This window comes from Panicum virgatum, chromosome 4K, assembly GCF_016808335.1.
Source record: "Panicum virgatum strain AP13 chromosome 4K, P.virgatum_v5, whole genome shotgun sequence".
In the NCBI taxonomy this organism is placed as follows: Eukaryota; Viridiplantae; Streptophyta; class Magnoliopsida; order Poales; family Poaceae; genus Panicum; species Panicum virgatum.
Window position 1 is genome coordinate 42,256,533 of NC_053139.1, and position 21,045 is coordinate 42,277,577.

Below are 21,045 nucleotides of genomic sequence, written 5' to 3' on the forward strand. Positions count from 1 at the left end.
GGGACCCTCAGGTACGGCGTCCTGCTGCTTACTCCGTGGCACATGACGCGATGCTGACTGTCATGCCATTTCCAGACTCCGCAGTGCTCAGTGCAGCAGTGGCGGCGGCGGTGGCGCCGGTGCTGGGTGCAGCCGCACCTGACACGGTGGTGGAGGTGCCAGTGCAGGGCGCAGCCGCTCCTGACGTATCGGTGGCGGGGGCACCCAATGCGGCCGCGTCCGCCACGGCGGCTGCGGGAGCACCGGAGTTAGGCTCGGCCGCGCCCGACTCGGCGGCAGCGGGGGCGCCGGAGCTGGGCCCGGCCGCTCCCGACTCGGCGGCAGCGGGGGCGCCGGAGCTGGGCCCGGCCGCTCCCGACTCGGCGGCAGCGGGGGCGCCGGAGCTGAGCCCGGCCGCGCCCGACTCGGCAGCAGCGGGGGCAACCGGAGCTGGGCCCGGCCGCGCCCGACTCGGCAGCAGCGGAGGCGCTGGGGACAAGTGCCGCAGCGGAAGCCCCTACCTCCAGCTCCGGTCCTGTTGCGGAGGAAGAGTTGGAGGTGGTCTTTGGCAGGCGGCACCTGCAGCTCCAATCCCCGGAGGAGGATGCGACTCCGCTTCCTCAAGTGCTGTTGCGAGTTCGGCGTTCGATCGAGGAGGCAACCTCCTCCGCCGAGGTGGCCTTCCGGCGGGAGTGGTCTGCGCTGGAGAGCGAGCGTCAGCGCCTCTCCGACTGACACACCCGCCTGGAGGCGCTCACGAAGGCTGAAGCCTCCCACGCCGCGGAAACTCGGTCAAAGCTCAAGGCGGACCAAGAGGCCTACCGAGTCAACCTTAAGAAGGTGTTTGACCGAGAGCTCGCAGTGTCAAACCGAGAGAAATCCTTGGCGCAGCGGGAGCAGGACTTCACCCTGGAGGTTGTTGGCTTCGCTGCTCAACGGTCCGACCTCGAGGCCCACCTCGCAGCCCAGCAGTCAGAGCTGGAGACTCGCAGCGAGGACCTCGAGGTCCGGAGGCAGGAGCTCGACGTCTTCTCTACGACTCTGCAGGGATGGCATGAACAACTGCAGGAAAGAGCCTGCCAGCTGACTGCCGACGAGGCGGATTTGGAGGAGGACCGGAAATCTCTCGCCAAGTGGGAGGCTCACGCCACCGGCATAGAGAAAGAGCTTGGGCGCCAGCGAGAGTCGCTCAAGAAGCGGAAGGTATATGCGGAGCAGAAGGAGGCCAAGCTGGAGGAGCGGTCCCGCGAACTCGAGGAGAGATCCCGCGAGCTCGAGGAGAGGTCCCGCGAGGTGGAGGTGGCCAAGGCGGCCTTGGACACCCGGGTGCAGGAGGCTGTCCGGGAGGCGGTCCGGAAGCATCAGGAAGACCAGCGCGTCGAGGCCCAGCAGATCGCTGACTGGGCAAGCGAAGCAAGCCTGGCGCTGGTGCCACTTGGTCTGAGCCCGATCCAGGTGGCGGTGCCGCCAGCTTCGGTAGCTGACGCCCTCCCGGTGCTGAGTTCTGCTTCGGATAGGCTCCAGCGCCTGGGGCCAGTCCTTGCTGGACAGCTTGAGTCCGAGGGCCGCGAGCTGATCCGGCTGGTGGCGGAGCACATCCTGACCTGCCTCCGGAGCCACGACCCGACCATCTCGCTGGCGCCCGTGATCGATGGCCCTGTAGCGGAGACGGAGGCCGCCGCTCGGGACAGCGTGCAGGAGGTCGTTGACTTCGTCGCCGCCTACTTCAAGCGAGAACCTGCAGACTCTTGAGCTGGGCATCGTATCTTTTTCCTTTTGCATTATGTAACAAACTTGTACTAGCTGAAATCTTTGAAGCAGAAAAAACTTCAACTTAGCTGTTTGTCAGTTGTTGATTTGCAATATGCAGCACCCCGGCGCCCTGGCCCTCTGGCAGACAGGTTCAGTTGCTTGGACCTGTCTGCCATCTGAGCCGTAGAAGATACTGTGGACCTCCTTGGCATAGGGCTGCATAGCCTGCAAGACGAGCAAGCGCCTTGTTCCCTGCGTAGGATACAGGAGTACAGATAGAAAAATCAAGTTCGCTTATATAGTAGTATCGATACTGCAACTTAGCTATTTGACGCATGCAGAATTCATCCACGATGTCTGGGACAAAGCGGATGCCCCGGGCCCCCTGGGAGAGAGACTCAGTCGCTATGAGTCTGTCTACCATCAAGATTGGCTCTTATCCTGCATGAAAGCTTTGAAGCAGATACTCGGACCCCCTGGTAGGTAGGCTCAATGGTTTGAGACTGTCTACCACTGGCCAGGTTTTAACCTGTGTACCACTTCAAAGTTATAGCTTAGTAGTAGACCCGCGGGGCTCATTCCTGACCAATCCCAGGCTGGTACCAGGTCCAGGACTCTAGATGCGCAGGCCCAGGTAGCTCTGTGCTTGTTACAGAGTGGGGGAGTGCATAGGCTTAGGGTCGGAACCAGGCTAAGGCGCTACGCAGGGCTCCGGACTACTCCAGGAAACAGCATGATCTTTCCGGACCTGGCTTCATCGTCCCAGACCCTTCGCAGCAGTGGGTGAGGTCACTTTGCTGTGCTCGATCCTTTGAGATATAGTGCTGGACACGCCGTGTTGGACTTAGGAAGCCAGCTCTTGAGCTGGGACGAGGTCCGGGCCCCCAATTACCCGGCTCTAGGTACTAGAGCACTCGTTACAGGGTGGTGGAGAGTGCAGGCTTTTGGGTACGGAACCAGCTAAGCGGCTACACTGGGCTCCGAACCACCCCAGGAAACAAGTACCCGCTCCCTAGAGTAGGTTCCTAGGGGTCCGGACCCCTCTCCAGCAGCAAGAGGGTCCGGACCTGTACGGTAGTCCAGCTGCTCAATGCAGATCTTAGTTGCAGCAACAAGGGCAGAGGTCCCGCGGGGGTTAGAAAAAAGCGAAAATTCCGAGAATCGAAATGCGTAATTTAACTTTGACACAAAGACAAAACTAGGAGAAAATCTTTCCTTTGCAATCTCGATGTACATGGCTTGCGCGATGGATGCCAGAGGCCAGGTTTATGAGGTCGGACCTCTACCGCTCTGAGCCGCGCGTCAGCCGCTAGTGCGATGGATGCCAGAGGTCGGGTTTACGAGGGTGGCCCTCCACCGCTCCGGCCGCACGCTAACTCTATCTTATTACAAAGGAAAAGTTATTTCCCTGCTCTGCCTAGGTGTAAAACTTACGCAGATGCTCTATGTTCCACGGGTTGGGCAGCGGCACTCCGTCTTCTGTGGCGAGGCTAACGCATCCGGGCCGGCATACCTCTGTAACCTTGAAAGGCCCCTCCCAGCTGGGGGAGAGTTTGTGGAGCCCCGCTCGGTTCAGGATCCGTCTGAGGACGAGGTCGCCAGCCCGGAGCTCCCTACTGTGCACGAACCGTTGATGATAGCGCCGGAGCGCCTGGTTGTAGCGTGCATTTCGGATTGCTGCTCGCCACCTTCGCTCGTCAACGAAGTCCACGTCGTCGCACCGCAGCTGCTCCTGCATGGATTCGTCAAAGGCCTGGACCCGTGGTGAGCCCAGGTGAATTTCTGGGGGAAGGCATGCTTCAGCCCCGTAGACCAGGAAGAACGGAGTCTCTCCGGTAGCTCGGCTGGGTGTGGTCCGGTTGCCCCATAGTACACACGGAAGCTCGTCAACCCATTTGGCATCATGCTTTTTCAAGCAGTTGTAGGTGCGGGTCTTGAGTCCCCTGAGGATCTCTGCATTCGCTTTCTCAACCTGTCCATTGCTGCGGGGATGTGCCACGGACGCAAAGTATAGCTGGATGCCGATGTCCTCACAGTACTCTTGGAAGAGTCTGCTTTTGAATTGGGTCCCGTTGTCCGCGATGATGCGGTTTGGGACGCCAAATCTGCACACAATGGACCTGAGGAATGCGACTGCTGATTTCTTAGTAATATTCACCACAGGAGTAACTTCCGGCCACTTGGTGAACTTGTCGATGGCGACATAGAGGAACCGGTATCCGCCGACAGCCCGGGGGAAAGGCCCCAGGATATCCACACCCCACACAGCGAATGACCATGAGGGTGGAATCATCTGCAGGGCTTGAGCTGGGGTGTGTATTTGCTTTGCATGGAACTGGCTTGCTTTGCAGGACCTTACCAGCTCAGCCGCATCCTGGAGTGCTGTTGGCCAGTAGAAGCCATGCCGAAAGGCCTTGCCAACAAGCGTGCGAGAGGAGGAATGACTTCCGCACTCGCCTCCATGGATCTCCGCGAGCAGTTCGCGGCCCTCTCCCTCGGAAATGCATCGCATGAGGATTCCGTTGGCGCCACGGCGGTAGAGATCCCCTTCTACCACCGCGTAGCGTTTAGCCAATCGGACTATGCGCTCAGCGGACACATCGTCATCAGGGAGGATGTTATCCTTCAGGTAGTCCCGGATCTCGGAGATCCATGCATCGGGAGCTCCCAAAGCAGGTGGGGGTGGCTCTGTGAGGACACCAGGTTCCTCAACAGAACACACAGCCCCGGTTGGGCACCATAGGTGGAATGCTGCCGGGACCGCTAGCTTCGAGGTGCCAGCTTGATCCCCCTCACCCAGATTGGGAGGCTGGGCGGTAGGTTTCAGCAGCCGTCTTTCAAAGACACCCTCAGGCACAGATGCCCAGGTAGATGCTCTCGCAGAGAGATCATCTGCTGCTGAGTTGTGCTCGCGGGGAACGTGTTGGAGTTCCAAGGCGTCGAAGTCCTTCTCGAGCTTCCTCACGTGTATGAGGTATGCCGCGAGCTGGGGATTGTTGCAGCTGCAATCCCCTCGGACCTGCTTGATGATTAGCTAGGAGTCCCCCTTCACCAGAAGCTGCCGGACCCCCAATGAGAGGGCTTGCGTCAGGCTGAAGATCAAAGCCTCGTATTCCGCCATGTTGTTAGTGGCCTTGAACTCAAGGTGCACCATGTACTTCAGCTGATCTCCGTTTGGGTCGATGAGGACCACACCAGCCCCGGCCCACTTCTCACGGGCGGACCCATCAAAGAAGAGTGTCCAGTGAGGCTCGGTAAAGACTGGTGTCCTGATTTCCGGCTCCGGGGGTCCAACATTTATGACCGGACCCCCAGGGTTGCTTGGGGAAGGAGTCCACTCCGCTATGAAATCAGCCAAGATCTGGCTCTTGACCGCATGGCGTGGCTGGAAATCCAGTTGGAACTCTACCAGCTCTGCTGCCCACTTGGCGATATTGCCTGTGGCGTTGGAGTTGTGTAGGATCGCTCTTAATGGGTAAGAGGTCACTACAACAACTCGGTGTGCTTGAAAGTAGTGGCGCAGTTTCCTGGACGCAATAAGTATTGCATAGATAAGCTTATGCGTCTCAAGATACCTGGCCTTTGCCTCGTGGAGGACTTCACTGACGTAGTAGACTGGCCTTTGGACGGTCCGGACCCTAGTTCCTGGGTCCGGCTCGCCCTTGTCCACCACATCTGTCCCTGGGGCCCCCAGTGGTTCTGGGTTCCCACTGGAATGAGGCTCCTCCGGACCTGCCTGTGCAGGATTCGGACCTTCAAGCTGGGGTGAGGCTGACGGGCCCCCGTGTCCGGGGTCCGGCTCACCATCCATGGCCAAGAGGACCTTGGTGCTCCCCTGGCAAGTTTGCTCCATCCTTTCGGCGACCAGCACCATGCTGACCGCCTCCGCAGATGCAGCAAGATACATAAACAACGGCTCACCGGGTTCTGGAGCCACCAATACTGGCAGCGAGGTGAGGTGCTGCTTCAGCTCCTGGAAGGCCTGTTCAGCCTCTTCGGTCCATGAAAATGGACCGGACCTCCTCAATAGCTTGAAGAATGGAAGGGCCCTCTCAGCCAGCCTCGATATGAAGCGGCTAAGAGCAGCGAGAGATCCAGTAAGCTTCTGGACGTCCTTGATGCGGCCAGGAGGCCTCATTGCTTCGATCGCCTTGATCTTGGCTGGGTTTGCCTCGATGCCTCGATGCGAGACCAGGAAACCCAGCAGCTTCCCTGCTGAGACGCCGAAGATGCACTTCTCTGGGTTCAGCTTCGTGCGCGTGGCGCGAAGACGGTCGAAGACGAGGGACAGGTCCTCCACTAGTGTTGACCCTACCTTAGTCTTGACCACAATGTCGTCGACATAAACCTCAACGATATCTCTAACTAGATTACAGAAGGTTTTGTTCATAGCTCGTACAAACGTGGGTAAGGCATTCCTTAGACCATACGGCATGACAATGTAGCAATAAAGCCCATCTACTGTTACAAAGGCAGTATACTTCCTATCCTCTCTAGACATCTGAATCTGGTGGAAACCAGAGTATGCATCTAGGAAAGACAAAAGATCACACCCGGAGGTGGAGTCCACGATCTGATCGATACGCGGAAGAGGATAGGGGTCTCTTGGACATGCCTTGTTGAGGCTGGTGTAGTCGATGCACATCCGGAGCTTCCCATTGGCCTTTGGGACGACGACCGGATTGGCCAACCACTCGGGATGATGGACCTCCTCGATGAAGCCGGCATGTAGGAGCTTGTGGACTTCCTCGCGGATGAAGTTCTGCCGCTCCACGGACTGCTTCCGAGGCTTCTGGCGCACTGGCGTGGCGTCGGGGTAGATCCTCAGATTGTGCTCGATCACTTCCCTGGGGATCCCGGGCATCTGTGACGGTTCCCAGGCGAACACGTCGACATTTGCCCGGAGGAAAGCGATGAGCGCGTCTTCCTATTTCTCCTCCAGGTTCCCCGCAATGCGGGTGGTCCTGGTGGAGTCTGCTCCAATCTGTACCGACTTCACGGGAACGTGGTCCGGATCAGATGGTTGGACCTTGGGAGCCTTTGCAGGCGCCCTGGGTTGCGAGGTGGACGGAACCTCCTCGGAGCGTGCAGCCTCTGCCGCCAGGGTATGCAGTTTCTCAACTGCAGCGACGGCAGCGGTGCGGTCGCCCTGCACGGTGAGGACTCCGGCAGGGGAAGGCATCTTCAAGACCAAATACCCATAGTGGGCAATGGCCATGAAGCGGTAGAGTGCCGGTCGGCCAATGATGGCGTTGAATGGGAGGTTCACCTCCGCAACATCGAACATGACGCTTTCTGTGCGGAAGTTCTACTCGGTCCCGAACGTGACCGGTAATGTGATGCTCCCCAGGGGGAACACCGGGTGTGGGCCCACTCCGGAGAATGGGCGAGAGGGAGTCAGCTTGGACTCTGGGATCTGCAGCTGCTTAAATGCTGCATAACTGATGACGTTGAGGCCAGCCCCACCGTCAATCAGCACGTGGTAGAGCCTCACGTTGGATATGACAGGAGCGGTGACTAAAGGTAGCACACCAGCTCCGGCCATATTCTCCGGGCAGTCGGATGGCCCGAAAGAGATGGTGGTGTTCATCCACCTCTGGTGCGGCGCCGCCCTCGGGACCCCCGGCTTCACCGAAAGGACCTCCCGGCGAAGGGTCTTCACGTCCCGCCGGGAGACAAGCTCCCAGCTCCCGCCATACATTACGTACAGCTTCTTGCGGCGGTCGCTGTTGTCGGAATCGGAGTCGTCGCCGTGATAGACGCCCTTCAGCTCTCGAGCGGGGGATTGGTACCCCAGCTCCTTCTCCCCGGCCGCGGCCCCACTGTCAGAGGCCTTCTCCTTGCCGGCCCGCTGGCGAGGAGGGGGTGAGCCATCCTTAGAGGACTGCTCACGCCGCCCACTGACCCGTTTCGCGAGCTTTTGGATCTCGCGGCAGTCGGCGGCGCTGTGGCGAGCGGTGGGATGCACTGGGCATGAACCTCCGTTTCCACCTTGCGGGCGAGGGCGTTTGCCGTGTGTATTCTGGCCCCCAGCCGCTGCAGCCGCAGCCGGCGCCGCTGCTGGCGCTGCTGCTGCAACGACTGGTCCGCCAGAATGCGGCTCCCCGCGACCCCGGTTCTTCTTCTTCTTGCCACCGCCCTGAGCGGTAGCACTGGAGCCACCAGCCTTGGTGTCTCCGTCTTGGGGGGCTGATTGCCATGCACGGCCCTCAGCGGCCCTGGCACACTTGTCTGCCAGGGAGAAAAGCGTAGTGACGCTTTCCACCTCGTGCGTCGCCAGCTTCTCGAGCATCTTCTCATCACGCACCCCCTGGCGGAAAACAGTAATAATAGATGCATCTGAGATACGAGGAATGGTACCCCGTACCTTGGTGAAGCGCGAGATGAAGGCCCGAAGCGTTTCCCCGGGTTTTTGCCTCACGGCGTGAAGGTGTGCCTCCACACCATGCTGCTGGTAGGCGCTGGCGAAGTTCGCTGTGAACCTCGCACAGAGCTCTTCCCAGGACTGGATTGTCCCAGGTGTGAGGTTCATGAGCCAGGTCCGGGCTGGCCCAGACAAGGCTACATGAAAGTAGCTTGCCATGACGGCGCCGTTGCCACCAGCCGCTGTGATGGCGGTAACGTACACCTGCAGGAATTCCGACGGGTTAGTAGTACCGTCGTACTTTTCCGGCAGGTGGGGGCGGAACTTGGGTGGCCACGCCACGGCGCGGAGGTGCTCCGCAAGCGCAGCACAGCCCACCCCGGCCACCGGTGCACCTGACTGAATCCGGGCGTTCACCGGAGGCCTGGGTGCCGCCGCGTCCAGATCGACATTGAGGTTGCGTCCCTCAATGTTGAGACGGCGCTCTCGCGCCCTCTCGACAGCGATGCGGGCATCCTCCCTCGCGCGCCGGCGGTTGAGCTCCGCCCGCAAGTCTTCTGTTCGTGCACCCCTCACGGTAGGGGAGCGCACAGATGCCGACGCACCGCCCTGACGCTGGTGGTAAGGTACCACCGCGTTGCCAGGCGGAGGTCGTTGCCCAGTCTTTGCAGAACTGGGGGAGGCCTGAGCCAGATGGAGGAGACGATCGACGTCGTCCCGCCACTGCCTCAGAGCGTCTGGCGAGGCTGCCTCAGCCGGGGGGTTGCGAAGCAACTCCCTAGCCGCTGCCAGCGCTCCGCCGCTCGCAGCCTGTGAGGGGGCCCTTGATGGGCGCCCTGACTCTTGCCGGCGGGCGGCGCGCGCCGCCGCCAACGGTGGCTGCTCCACAGGCACAGTTGCCCCTGGAGCAGGAACGCGAGAGGCATGTGGCGTGGAGGACGCCACCCCCTCCGTCATCTCCACGTCGTCCACGCGAACCATGGGGACGAAGAAGATGATGAAATGCGACCAGCTAGAGCCCCTACCTGGCGCGCCAAATGTCGTGGTGCTGCAAACCACGGCCGGGTGGCGGAAGGCACCCGCCCTAGCCCAGAGGGTGTGTACTCAGGGGGTAGCTAGTCTTAGATCGATCTCACTCAAGAACACGAGGAACACAGCAGGATTTAGAGTGGTTCGGGCCGCCGGAGCGTAATACCCTACGTCCACTATGTGTTGTATTGCCTTCCCACGAGAGTGAGAAAGTGCAAGAGCTTGAGTCTGTCTTGATCTGTCTGACGAGCGCCTCCCTTTTATATCTTAAGGGGGCGTGTACACAGCCGTTGGATCCCCGACAGGTGGGTCCAACGATGCAGTATAAACTATCGTACTGTTCATACATTATGGCAGTCGCAGGCAAATGAGATCTCTCTCTTGGATTCCCTTGCCTGCTCCCGGAGCCCTTCGTCCATCATGTCCTAGCGTCGTCTTGTCAGGTCGGGCCTGTCGTAGCTAGTGGCACCGCCCGTCACATTGCTTAAGCGGGTGGTGTAGCTTGCGGCGTAGGCGGCATGATGGAAAAGTGTCGTGCTGTCGTATCCATTTAATGCTGCAGGCGGGCTCTGCGCGGGTGCGGCACAGGCGGCTGCACTGTGCTTCTTGGTAATACGCGGTGCTCAGCGAGGCCTGACAAAGGCTGTCTCAACGTACCGCGGCGACAGAGCACGCCTTGTCCACCACATTAAATGCGGTGGGTGGGCGAGTCCCCCTGCGGAAGACTTGCGCACGATCCCGCGTCCTCGGGACACGTGGCGGTTTCGGACCCCTACATGGTGAGGGTAGTCCGGACGGGCGCAGGAGGTCCCGGACCCCTATGGGGGTCCGGGCCTCGGCGGTCAGCACGGAGCTTCCCTTCTTTAGGGATACGTGGCGTCTTCGGACCCTTCCCCAGGCGGGGAGCGGGTCCGGGGCCGTTGGCCTAGTGAGGGAAGAGCCTGACCTGTGGGGCCTGGCTACTCCGCCTTTCCCGCGCAGCTATGGACAACTACGCGGGTCCTGCCTTGCTGCAGTAAGAGTGGGTATCCCTGCTACAGGGTACCGACAGAGAAGAAAAGAACTAAAATGAAAATAAAACTATAATTACTGTTTAGACATCGAAAACTAGATAAGAAAACATTGAACATAGAGTCCTATGTATATCTAGTCCACATTTCAAACACTCTCAAGTCTCAACTCTTTTATGACTACAACTACTTAGGCCCTGTTTAGCTCCCAAAAAATTTTCTACAGTACCCGTCGCATCGAATTTTTGGACACATGCATGGAGCATTAAATGTAGTTGAAAAAATAAATAATTACACGGTCTAACTGATTAGCACGAGACGAATCTTTTAAGCCTAATTAGTTAATAATTGGACATTAATTGTCAAATAACAATGAAAGTGCTACAATGTCAAAATCCAAACATTTTCGCGAACTAAACAGGACCTTAGCACAAATTCATTCACACTTGGTAGCTTACAATTTACTAAAGTAACAACATTTCTAGGCCAAGTGGGCCGGCTGACGGGCTGAGTATGTAGCATATGGCCCTTGCCCTTGGTAATTTAAATTCTGATGGACAAGATTAAAGCTCTGTTTGTTTTCGCTTATAGCTTATAATCGAAACATGGCCGCGAGAAGCGAAGATTTTCTCGCTTCTCGTAGTTCAAATCGCTAAAATAGATTATCACAAAAGCGAAATTAAGCGAGACGTTTGATGAGATTATCGCTTATTTCCACCGATAAGCCGATTATAATCGGAAAGAAACAGTGCCTTAAATAGTGCATATAAATATGGCATACCTGCAATTTACACTGTGCACCTTTTGTTTGTTTTTTTTGTCCGCAGAACTTTGGGATGAAATGGGCAATTCGTGTTAGCTCACTGTCAACGAGGACGCCGGCCCACATATCCGCCCCACTGTCAGCTCCCCCACGAACACGAACGCGTCGAAGCAGGAAAAAAAACTCCCTCACGAAACAAGGTCCCTAACAACGTGGCCCGCGAGAGCAAGCCCGCGGGAGGGGGGGGGGGGGGGGGGCGCTCCAAATTTAGAGCGACATTTAAACCGCATGGGCCCACTAATCAACCACACCCACCGCCAAACGGGCGACCCCCCAATCTCGGGTGGCGCGGTTTAATTTTGGGTCCCCTTCCATTTCTTCGCTCCGCCTCGGCCCCTCCGGCCACCGCACGCGCGCGCGCCTCCTCCCCATGGAGTCGTCCGCCGCGGGGGGCCGCACCCCTCCCCGCCCGTCGGCGTCGTCGGCCGGGGCCTCGCCTCCGGCTCCGCCGCCGCCACCGCCGACGGGGTGGCTCGCGGGCCTCGTCTCCGGCGCCGGCCGGATCCTCGCCGCCGTGCTCGGGCCCGAGCCCTCCGCCTCCGCCTCCGTCTCCGGCTCCATATCCTCCGCCGGCGCGTCGGACGGGGGCTCGCCGTCGGCGTCGTGCTCGCCGGCCCCGTGCCGGCTTCCTGGCCCTCGCGGCGAGGGTCACAATGGCGGCACCGGTACGCCGCGGCTCCTCGCATTTATGCTTCTCACTTCGGAGGCTTAGCGCCTTTAAGGATCAGGGTGCCGCATTGCCGCCGTGTGTAAATGCTTGCGCAGCGCTGCCTTCATTTGATGCTGCGTATAGGGGGTACGACCGGCGGTTCGAGTGCCCCCCTTAATTTCTGTGAAATTCAGCCAATTTTGGCATTTGGGCTTTGGAATAGTGCTGTGGAAATAGTACATTCTACATTGCATGCTTGACGGTTTCATGCTTCTCATCTGCATCTGCATGGGAGACGATGGTTGTTTCTTTATTGCAGTTACTTAGGTCATACAGGCATGCAACTGACTGCAAATAGTCAATCCATGCTCATGAATACAAAAATGGTGTCGGATTGTGCGCATCACTACATTGGCACTAAGGCACTATTTGGGCGAAAATACTTATTAAGCCAGCTGCTTATCTACAGAATTTCTAGTACTAAGCATATGTTTGAAGTTTGAACTGCATTGGGATTTGGGAATGCACAAACAGAGACCTGCAATTGTTTGCCAGCAACTAGGTGGTCCTGGATGGTCATATGAGTATTCATAGTATGGGTCCAACATATCACCCTCCTTTAAGGATGTAATTCAAATTTTATATGTTTTACCTGAGTGGGATATAAGGTATGCATGAACTGAGACATAGGACGAGCAACCTTGAACTTTGAGATATTTCAATGATTTTTTTCCTCCCTTGGCAAGTGGCACATGAATCACGATGACCACTAACTCAGCAGTCAGCAATATGATTTACATGATGCGGCCGTATCATCAAGGCTAGCGAATGTGCCAACCAGACTAGAAACTGTTATTCAGGGCTTCGTTGAGCCTTGTAGTTTATTGGCAGTCTCAATCTTCCTCGTGGAAGTGGGTCATACCACCACTTCAGATCTAGCTTATCCTTAGAATTCCCTGAACTAAGAATATGTCTGAACTGCATGTGGAATGTGCAAATAGAGACCTGCAGTTGTTTGCTAACAACTAGGTGGTCCTGAATGATCATATGAGCATTCATAGTATGGATCCCACATATTGCACGGTGTGGACCATTGAAGCCTTGTGGGACCCCCACTTATGATGCAATTCAAAATTTTGAACTGAGAGGGAGATAAGACTTGCATGATTTAAGACATAGGACTAGCAGCTCTGAACTTGAGAGTGTTTCAATGATTTATCCCTTAATTAACAAGAGGCACATGAAGCGTTATGACCCCTCACTCAGTAATATGATTAACATGATGTGCGGCATCAGCTAGGGTAGCGAATGGGACAGCCTGACTGGAAACTGTTTTTCAGGGCTTGATTGAACTGTGTAGTTTATTGGCAGATCATTCTCATGGAGCTAGTGGGTCCTACCACCACTTTAGGCATCTTACATTGTTGCAACATACTGTCTGAGCTGCTATTCATTCTATGCCATGGTTGTTTCTTTCTAAGACAAACCATCTTGTTTCTGAACAACCCAAAAAGGAAAGATAACTTTAAATGTATTTTAGCTCGTGAACTTACCTCAAATCATTTGCGCAGGTTATTTTAAAGTACTTTTGTTCCTCTTATTCCCTATCTTTTGTAGTCATAGTTGATATCTTTCGGTATTTGTCATTTGCTCAGTTTTGACGAATGTATCTTTCTGACTTAAATTTCACTATAACCTGACTTGTAATGTCTTAGGTATCAAGTATTGTCAGTGTTCCTGTGCTTGTTTGTACATGTACTACTATTTATTCTTTTCTGTAAATAGAGTGTACATTTTTATTTATTGATTTGTCAATCAGTCCCACGAGCTGCTTTTTTTAACAGATAACGGTGATTCCTCACTCTTTCCTTTGAGAAATGGTCGGTTCAATCAGGTATTCCATGAAACATATTAGTTTGTAAACAAGTTCCTCTCACTGGGTTAGAAGACAGGAGTGAAGGGTTAGTTATCTGAGCACTTCACAGTTCCACACATTGAGTGATATATAACTGTTTGTGATTTTAGGGTGAAAACGAGACTGTTCAAAAAAACTATGGGTCCCTAGCAATTGTCTCTGAGATTGAGCCAAAGGATGCCATAATGCAATTGCTTATGCAGGAGACCTATTCAAGGTATCACATTGTATATTTTTTCTATTTACTTGATTACTTCTATTCTTCCCTTTTGATATTACTGTTTGGTTAATTGGTTTGCGTTTTGCTTTGTCATTTAGACAGTATTTTTTATTCACATATTTTGATATGACTTTCTATAAATATGTTTCATGCTCAAAACAAACAATTGGTTTGTATGCTTCTTTTTTGTATGCTAAGTTTCTAACTCTGCATGATTTATTATATGGTGACCATGAATTGTCTCCTACTGTGGTAAAGCAACCGAAGCTGTGAGTGGTGCTGTCCTATTCTATTAACATATTTTATATAATTCTGGACAGATTAATATTTGATAGTGGCAGTGGTTGAAAAACTATAAATGTTTTTTCGAGAATGTGAAAAACTATACATGATGTAACCAATAGGACTAACTTTCTGTTCTTTTATTTTTATATCAGGTCTGAGTGCAACAAGTTTATAAAGATAATTCAAGAACGGGTTTCGGACTCAGATTCTGGTGATATAGATGCTGGTGGGTTTGCTCTTACAAGTGTTCAAAGGATTGGCAGACAAGCAGTTGACGGGTATTCTTCATTTAGTCCAAATGATTTCTCACCCGCTACTTCAAGTCTTCAAATGCATCGCTGTGATAATAGTGCTGCTTTGGGCACAATTCCAAAATTAACTCATACCGACCAAAGCACTTTCATCCAGAATGCTAAGAACATACAACCTGTGAGTGCTTTTGCTTGTAAAAATTTTGTTTGTTTCAGTGTATACTAACTGAAGCCCATCTGACTTCATTGGCCCTTTTTTGTTCTGCTGTCAGCGTGCTAGTATGCCATTCTTCTGGCAAGAGTTTTTAGCTATAAATCATGACCCCATGCTACATTGCTGCTCAATACATACCACTGCAATATGTTTTGTTGATTAGTTCACACACTTAAAAAACCCCTGGAAGTAGTGAATCTCCAGGAACTTTTATCGTCAGTCTTGTCCAGTAAATGTGTTCTGATATTCTCCCTAAAGTAGCATAAAATGTTAGTTGACATTTTTTAGTTCAGTTACTGTACTCAAAATCAGTGACCATCAGTTAAGCTCACACTGACCAAGCTTATTATGGTTTTCTCCTTGTACCTGCAATATTAGCTTTCTTGTTTAACGTTTCTCTCCAACCTCAATACAATTGCTCGCTAGGATGTCCGGACTAAAGTAAAGTGTGTATTTTGGGTGAACACAACACACATAAATTGCTAATCGTATGGCCTCATTCCAGTCTAAAGCACCGATGTATTGCTGTTGTCTGTATGCCAAAATATTTGGTATTTTTATGCGTCCAACGCAGTTAGTCCGTTACTATATATATATATATATATATATATATATATATATATATATATATATATATTTGAAGCTGATTAAAGTGCATTTCTTTTCACTAAAAATGAATTTAGCTTGACAAGTATCTTTTGAATATTTCTGCCACAGAATTACTGATTCGTTTTGCTTATTTTAACTATTCAACTTTGGAATTACACAAATTTATTGATGCACTCTTAACTGCAGGTTCTCAAACGAAATTACTCTGTTAGAGAGGATGCTTATGGAGAGATTCGAAGAGTCAGGCCAAAGATCAGTGGAGATCCGTTGAACATTTCAAAATTCAAGCAAGTTGATATTATTCGAAATCATCCAGGTAAAGTTTAATTGTTTGAGATTATTTGAGAAGGGCCACTAAACCTCACAAAATCATCATTTTGCTTACATCTACAAGGCTACAACTTATACCTATTTTACTTATCAGCCGCGAATTCACATGAAGAGCTCACTGCCAGGGATCCAAATGCTTCTTCCAGAGATGAAAGGAAAATATTAACAGATGTTATGGGAGCCAATACTTTAACATACCCTAACATTATTTCAAAAGTTGAAAGTGCCGATGAAATATTAGATGTCCCCAATAAACCTTCAGCTGTAACTCCACAGCTATTTGATTCCAGCTTCATGCACGCTGGTAGGAACCAAAAAGATTTTGGTCCTACAACACTTAATCAGTGTTCTAGTGAGGTACTGATATCCCACTGTGCCTATGATGTGTTGGGTGCTTTTCTTTCGAATCAATTTAAAAAGGTGCTATTTGTTCTGAGTTCTGACATGAAGATGACTTTTATCATAGGATCTGAAAAAAGGCTTTCCTTTGAAGGTAGAGCCTTTGAATGTATTTATTTCTTTCGAGCAGCAGATGATGGACTTATCACACCAGAAGCAAGAACGTATGTCGTTACTATTGTATATGTTTCCTTGCTGGTCATATGACTTATGATATTGATGCCTCAATATCCTCTGAATTTATTGTAGTTATTATTTGCATTTTCTAAGCAGTTGCTGTCTGTGATGATTCTTGCTCTCTCTCAAAATTAATGTTGAAGGAGGATATTGAGGATGCATCCAGGTAGCATGTCATACCACCCCTTTGTATTATTCCATGCAAGAGTGCGACCAAGTTCCCACCATTTGCGGTGGCTGTGCTTTGCCATCAGAATTTGGAACGTTTGATTTGCACTAGATCAGTTTGAATTCAATTTAGGACCAAAATGATGACAGCTATTATTTGGTTGCTATATAGGTTAACGTTGTTACTTTAACCTCGTGCTTACAATTCAAGATCCAATATTTCTGGAGCACATGTGCTCTTTTACTTTGAGCTGTCATCACCTGACCAGTTGCACTACAAGTTCTAGCTAACGGTTGCAGGTGCAGCAAACATACTGTACCGTATTATGCTCAAGATTTTTGTTTTGTTTTGCTCTAGCTGTCAGGTTTGATGCTTTGCAAATATGCAAATATGCCAATAATGCAGTCTGCCATGTCTAATTCAGCCTGCCGATGGGCCTTCAACTACAAAATGGCTCCAAGAACCGCAGAAGAAGGCAATACAGCTCACAAAAGGCCACGCCAAGGTCACCTGCAAAGGGTCCACGTCGAAAGAATAACGACATCGTGGTCAAATCGGAGATGGACTTGCTTGAGCAAAGCAAGCTGGTACTGACGGAACAAGGACCGGAGTTGGGCGACGTCCCGGTGAAGAGGCCTGTTGGGCGGCCAAGGAAGGCGAGGTAACTTCTTTGTTTCTTTCTTTCTTTCCAGAACAAGGCGTGGTAATTTTTGATGTCCTTGGTTGTAATATTGGCCTACTTGTGTAAACTAGGGTTGGGCCTAGCACAGTTGATCCGACCACCCCTGCTTCGTAGGTTTGAGCTCTGTTTGGCTTGAATTTTGGGTGCCTCTCAGTTTCTTCTGACTTGTGTAAAGTGTGAACTATTTTAATGCCAATAGCTTATTGGACTTCTGGAGAGAACCTGGAAGTCAACAGTCTTTATGCTTTAATTTTTCAGAGAACATGTGTGTAGTGTGTACCGGTTAGCATTTTTTTATTATTGTGCACTTCAAGGGATAAGGGGAAAGGCAGGCCGTTTCAGTAAACAGCATATGCACTATTTTAATCAGCTCTATGTAATTACGTTTCCTCAAGACAAGCGCAGATAATCGAAGTTCTAGCCTGCCTTGTGTTACACAAGTTGAAGCACATCAATATTCAGGCACAAATCATGTGCCGTTTCATCGCGCAGTCGTAGCTTCAGCTTGCCTTGCTGCTGTGCTGCTTACCTGGAAAGATTACAGGTGGCAACACTGGTCAGAGTGCCAGACAACATGGTCAAGGCCCGGACACCCCGGGAATCGACGGCGGGTGGCCAGGAATCACCGGAAGGTTTCGCCAGATCAGATGTGCCGGCGGCGGACTTGCGCCACTCGATCAGGGATCGCTGCCGCTGAGCCGATCAGGCTCAGATCTCCGAACAGCGGGGCGGGCGCGGGACGCCGGCCTCCTCCTCCCGCCCAGCCACCTCCCGTCCACCCGCTGCCGCCACCGTATCCGTAAACCCCATCCCCTTGTCCCCCACGCTGCGCGCCGAGCTCCCCTGCCCTGCATGCTCCCACCCCGCGCCTCGCTCACGAGCTCGTAGCCCGTCGCCTCCCGCGCCGCCGCCGCCGATGGAGGCCACCGGCCGCGGGCTGTTCCCGAACAAGCCCACCCTCCCGGCGGGGCCCAGGAAGCGTGGCCCGCTGCTCCCGGCCGCGCCCCCGCCGCCGTCGCCCTCCTCGCTCCCGCTCGACTCGCTGCTGCTCCACCTCACCGCGGCGCCGGCCCCCTCGCCCGCGCCGCGGCGGCCGCACCCGACCCCGACCCCGGCGCACTCCTTCCTCTCCCCCGCCGCGCAGGCGCTCGTGCTCGCCATCTCCTCGCACCCGCTCCCCACGCTGCAGGGCTTCCTCGCCTCCCGCCGCGACGAGCTCCTCCGCGCCGACATCCCGTCCCTGCTCAAGGCGCTCGAGCTCTCGGGCCACTGGGAATGGGCGCTCGCGCTCCTCCGGTGGGCCGGCGCCGAGGGCGCCGCCGACGTGGCCGCGCTCGAGATGGTCGTCCGCGCGCTGGGCCGCGAGGGCCAGCACGACGCCGTCTGCGATCTGCTCGACGAAATGCCGCTCCCGCCGGGTTCCCGCCTCGACGTCCGCGCCTACACCACCGTGCTGCACGCGCTCTCCCGGGCGGGGCGGTACGAGCGCGCGCTCCAGCTCTTCGCCGAGCTGCGGCGCCAGGGGGTGGCGCCCACGCTCGTCACCTACAACGTCGTGCTCGACGTGTACGGACGGATGGGCCGCTCGTGGCCGCAGATCGTCGCGCTGCTGGAGGAGATGCGCTCCGCGGGGGCCGAACCCGACGACTTCACCGCAAGCACGGTGATCGCCGCGTGCTGCCGGGACGGCCTTGTGGACGAGGCTTTGACATTCTTCGAGGACCTCAAGGCCCGCGGTCACACCCCGTGCGTGGTCACGTACAATGCTTTGCTGCAGGTGTTTGGCAAGGCTGGAAACTACCCGGAGGCGCTGCGTGTGCTCAAGGATATGGAGCAGAACGGGTGTCAGCCGGATGCTGTGACGTACAATGAGCTCGCCGGGACATATGCCAGGGCTGGGTTCTACGAGGAGGCTGCCAAGTGCCTGGGTACAATGACCGGAAAGGGTTTGTTGCCAAACACATTCACATATAACACCGTGATGACAGCTTATGGGAATGTTGGGAAGGTGGATGAGGCGCTTGCTCTGTTCGACCGGATGAAGAAGAGCGGGTGTGTTCCGAATGTGAACACATACAACCTTATCCTCGGCATGCTTGGCAAGAAATCTATGTTCACCGTGATGCTAGAGATGCTTGACGAGATGTCAAGGAGCGGGTGCACACCGGATCGTGTCACATGGAACACAATGCTTGCAGTCTGTGGGAAGCGTGGCATGGAGGACTATGTTACCCGTGTTCTGGAGGGGATGAAGTCTTGTGGTGTTGAGCTGAGCCGAGACACCTACAACACGCTGATAGCTGCATATGGCCGGTGTGGCTCAAGGACCAACGCTTTCAAGATGTACAATGAAATGACCATTGCTGGCTTCGCCCCTTGCCTCACAACATATAATGCATTGCTGAATGTGCTGTCACGACAAGGTGATTGGTCCACCGCACAGTCAATTGTTAGCAAATTGAGGACCAAGGGATTCAAGCCAAATGAACAGTCTTATTCGCTGTTGCTCCAGTGTTATGCAAAGGGCGGTAACATTGCAGGGATTGATGCAATCGAAAAGGAAGTTTATGGAGGTACAGTTTTCCCAAGCTGGGTTATATTGAGGACCCTCGTGATTGCCAATTTCAAGTGCCGCCGACTGGAGGGAATTGAGAGGGCATTTCAAGAGGTAAAAGCCCGGGGTTACAAACCTGATCTCGTCATATTCAACTCCATGCTCTCAATGTATGCAAAGAACGGTATGTACAGCAAGGCCACCGAGATCTTTGATTCGATCAAGCAGAGTGGGTTGGACCCCGACCTCATCACTTACAACAGCTTGATGGACATGTACGCGAAGTGCAGTGAATCATGGGAGGCTGAGAAGATACTGAATCAGCTCAAGGGCTCTCAGGTGAAGCCCGACGTCGTGTCCTACAACACAGTCATAAACGGGTTCTGCAAGCAAGGGCTGATCAGGGAAGCTCAGAGGATCCTCTCCGAGATGATTGCTGACGGCATGGCCCCCTGCGTCGTCACCTACCACACGCTGGTCGGCGGATACGCCAGCCTGGAGATGTTCAGCGAGGCTAGAGAGATCATCAGCTACATGATTCAGCACAACCTGAAGCCCATGGAGCTGACCTACCGGAGAGTAGTCGACAGTTACTGCAAAGCGAAGCGGTACGAGGAGGCTCACGACTTCCTGTCCGAAGTTTCAGAGACTGACCCGAATTTTGACAAGAAAACGCTGTGCACGCTCGCAGACCGTATAGAGGATGCGCAGTTCGGAAGGTAGGCTACCTGTGCTGCGACTGCAGTTTGCGTATCCGTGCTCAAGTTTTGATAGTGAAGATTACTATTAATCCTGAAGAGCCCGCGTTCGTCAGAGACGGCGATAACACTGCACCTGCAAATGGTGCTGTATGATTTCATAATAGTCTCATTGTTGTACTGGTGTACAGTGTACCTGTAGCCACATTCTGCTGTAGTACATATACTTAGAGTACATGAACATGAAGCCTGAAGGGCACCTGATGTACAATTCAACCTTTTGTTCCCCCTCTGAATATAGATTACAAGATTGTTCTGATCTCAAGTGAGCAGCCTCATCAGTCTAGCAGCATCCTCATTCTCAGTGATATTCTCCATCCATTCCTACTCTTCGAACCAACCGAGCAGTAGAACGAACCTGTTAAATATCCCTACTATGTATGTTCCCCTTTTCATGATTGGAGCAGTGGAGCTGAAAAAATCTCGCCGTCCGGACGGGGCTCTCCGGAGCGCTGCGCCGAGTTGACGGTTCGTCAATGGCGATGGCCTTGTATCTTTTCAGGTGGCTCCTCGACCAGACGACCACATCCTTTTCGATGCCCTGCCACGTCAATGAGCATAGCGCTTGGGGTAGGCCGGCCCCCTGCGGTATTGCTTTTCAAGTGGAATGGGAAGCACGCTCGCCCAGGCCCAGCCCAACGAACCAGCCCGACAGCCGGGCAGGCAGTCGTGGCCCCGTGGGCAGGGACCGCGCGATAGCGATCCTCGGACGGGGAAGGGCCCGTCCCGGAACCCGTCCCGACGCGGCGGCGAAGCGAAGATCGTTTTCCATCCCGGCGCGTCGCGGCACGGCCCCCGCCCTAATGCCAGCCACGGCCGGCGTCGCGCGAGGCAGAGGCACCGGGGCTTTTCTCTTCCCAGATGCGCGACATCATC

At 53.8% G+C, this 21,045-nt stretch overlaps 2 protein-coding genes across 2 annotated transcripts; both read left to right on the forward strand.

Annotated features, from left to right (window-relative positions):
• Window positions 1-11,291: 11,291 nt before the first annotated feature.
• On the forward strand, window positions 11,292-17,203 carry LOC120704938. The gene is made up of 10 exons (XM_039989473.1): window positions 11,292-11,622; window positions 13,451-13,500; window positions 13,632-13,738; window positions 14,179-14,455; window positions 15,287-15,416; window positions 15,525-15,787; window positions 15,897-15,993; window positions 16,103-16,172; window positions 16,600-16,836; window positions 16,929-17,203. Exons 1-10 carry the CDS (start codon window positions 11,328-11,330, stop codon window positions 16,969-16,971), a joined length of 1,569 nt encoding a protein of 522 aa, XP_039845407.1. The 5' UTR covers window positions 11,292-11,327; the 3' UTR covers window positions 16,972-17,203.
• A 249-nt stretch (window positions 17,204-17,452) lies between these two features.
• On the forward strand, window positions 17,453-20,434 carry LOC120704937 (pentatricopeptide repeat-containing protein 10, chloroplastic-like). Its single transcript, XM_039989472.1, has one exon. It carries the CDS (start codon window positions 17,774-17,776, stop codon window positions 20,132-20,134), a length of 2,361 nt encoding a protein of 786 aa, XP_039845406.1. The 5' UTR covers window positions 17,453-17,773; the 3' UTR covers window positions 20,135-20,434.
• The last annotated feature ends 611 nt before the right edge of the window (window positions 20,435-21,045 follow it).

Coding starts and splice junctions, on each gene's coding strand:
- LOC120704938 (XM_039989473.1), top strand. CDS start 11,328: ATGGAGTCGTCCGCCGCGGGGGGCCGCACCCCTCCCCGCCCGTCGGCG. Junction 14,456..15,286: donor ATGCTAAGAACATACAACCT/GTGAGTGCTTTT, acceptor TCTTAACTGCAG/GTTCTCAAACGAAATTACTC. Junction 15,788..15,896: donor TTAATCAGTGTTCTAGTGAG/GTACTGATATCC, acceptor CTTTTATCATAG/GATCTGAAAAAAGGCTTTCC.
- LOC120704937 (XM_039989472.1), top strand. CDS start 17,774: ATGGAGGCCACCGGCCGCGGGCTGTTCCCGAACAAGCCCACCCTCCCG.